This window comes from Pterocles gutturalis, unplaced genomic scaffold (assembly GCF_000699245.1).
Source record: "Pterocles gutturalis isolate BGI_N339 unplaced genomic scaffold, ASM69924v1 scaffold2719, whole genome shotgun sequence".
Lineage (NCBI taxonomy): Eukaryota > Metazoa > Chordata > Aves > Pterocliformes > Pteroclidae > Pterocles > Pterocles gutturalis.
This window is the reverse complement of record NW_010130311.1, coordinates 19,808-21,559: the sequence shown is the minus strand read 5'-3', so window position 1 is coordinate 21,559 and position 1,752 is coordinate 19,808. Positions and strand designations below refer to the sequence as shown.

Sequence of the window (1,752 nt, the reverse complement as noted above, 5' to 3'; positions counted from 1 at the left end):
CTTTCATGGGTATACAATTTTTTTTCTCATTTCAGAGGCATTTTGCTAGGGAAGGAATATTTCCTAAAATCAGAATCACAGTTTCGCTTACTGCAACGCAGCCCAGCTGCCTGAAACGTTTCTTTCCCTTTATTCTTAATGAAAAGTAATTTTCTTCCAATTTACCAGACAGGGTTCTGTTGCATAAATGGTATTTTACACAAAGTGGTAGAAACATACAGGCAAGATTAATTCTCTCCCTTTCCTTTGCCATACTTTGTTGTTGGCTGAAATAAACTTAGGTTAAAGAGAAAAAATACTCTGAGAAAAAAAATAAGAGGCTTTTCTTGCCCTGTAATGTGTAAGATCTGCTCTCTGGAATAAAGCAGCAAACATTGATGGTAACGGATTAGTGTATCAAAATAAAAGAATCCTGAGATCAGGCATAAGCCTATTGCAGCTGTGAAAGTGAAAAAAAAAAAAAAAAAAGTGGTCATTCAGCATTGCTCTCTAAGGAAAAGACACAGTTGTTTCAAAAATAAATCATGTTTTTGCTCAGGCAAGTTGGTCGTCATTACTGCAGGCTTCATCATGAAAAGGGCAACAGGCTCCCGGAAACTTTCAAGGGATGCAGCTATTCTGGATGATCATCAGTGAGTAAAAAATCCCATTTTAGAGCAACTGGTAGCTGGTGCTTCAGCCAAATTCATGTCGCATCCCTCGGCAGTGAAGTGCAGATGAAACTCAGGTGCAGAGAGGTGAGCAGGCATCTTCAGCATGTGCGGCACCAAACAGAAAAGGTTATAAAAGCCTCTGACTTCTGGTCTTCTCTTCCCCAAGTACCTGCCCCTATAAATCAGCATTGGGGGCATCTGAAGTGGGCAGATGGATAAGTTCTTTGGAGAAAAGATAATTTTAATTCTAAGAAGAGCTCTCCTAAAATAGAGCTGAATCTTCTTATTCATGTTCTGGCTTTGTTTTATTATTCTTATTTCCTCTGGAAAAGTTCACTATTCTGTCGTTTTGTTGTAATAAAATAATCTTATCCTTCTGAGATCTTATTTCCTTTCTCTGCTTAACCCCAGGATATTTGTAGAGTCTCAAAAAACCTCTGAATCAGACATTTCCTAACCCAAACCGGGGCGTGTGTTTAAGCTTCTTATTAAAAAAAAGTCTTTTTTTTTTTTTTTTCAATAACACATTTCAACATACAGCTCTCATTCCATCCATAGCAACCCAGCCCGAACTGCATGGGAGACTCACCATCAGCCTGAACAGAGATGGTCTGAAGGATGAAGAAGACAGATCCCACACCCTGGAGAAAGGTGAGAGCGAATCTCCGGGAGCCCGAAGCCATTGCCCTGCTTGCAAAGCCCTCAGCTGCAGGAGGTTTGGCTGCCGAGGCTTTTTTTCTCTCTCCTCCTCTGCACTTTCCCAGCGGGGTCTGTGGTGATGATTTTAAGGAGCACTTTCCCCTCGGCAGGATCCTGCGTCTTGGGTTCGCACTGAGGGCGGGAGGGGTGGAAAAAGAAAGAGGGAGGGAGAGAGGAATCCTTGGCTTGGCTGGTGTGAAGGGGAGGGGAAGGTGGGGGGAGATGTCCAGCCAGCTGGGGTTGGGGAGAGGCTTTATCCAGCCCCGACTGCAGGGCAGAGCACGCAGAGAGCCCGTGTGAAAAGTCACATTGCCCTGTCAGTAAATACCTAAGGGATCACAGTGGAGAAATGTAAAAAAAATAAAGCTAGGAGGGAGAGAAAAGGGAGGGGAGGGAAAAG

General features: G+C 43.3%; 1 protein-coding gene across 1 annotated transcript in view; it reads right to left on the bottom strand.

The window, feature by feature from the left end:
- Positions 1-1,403, bottom strand: part of SUSD5 (sushi domain containing 5) — a 34,235-nt gene extending 32,832 nt beyond the window's left edge. The window contains exon 1 of the mRNA XM_010080160.1: positions 1,243-1,403. Coding sequence (XP_010078462.1) covers positions 1,243-1,336 — 94 coding nt within the window. The 5' untranslated portion in view covers positions 1,337-1,403. The remainder of the gene's footprint in view (positions 1-1,242) is intronic.
- Positions 1,404-1,752: the final 349 nt, after the last annotated feature.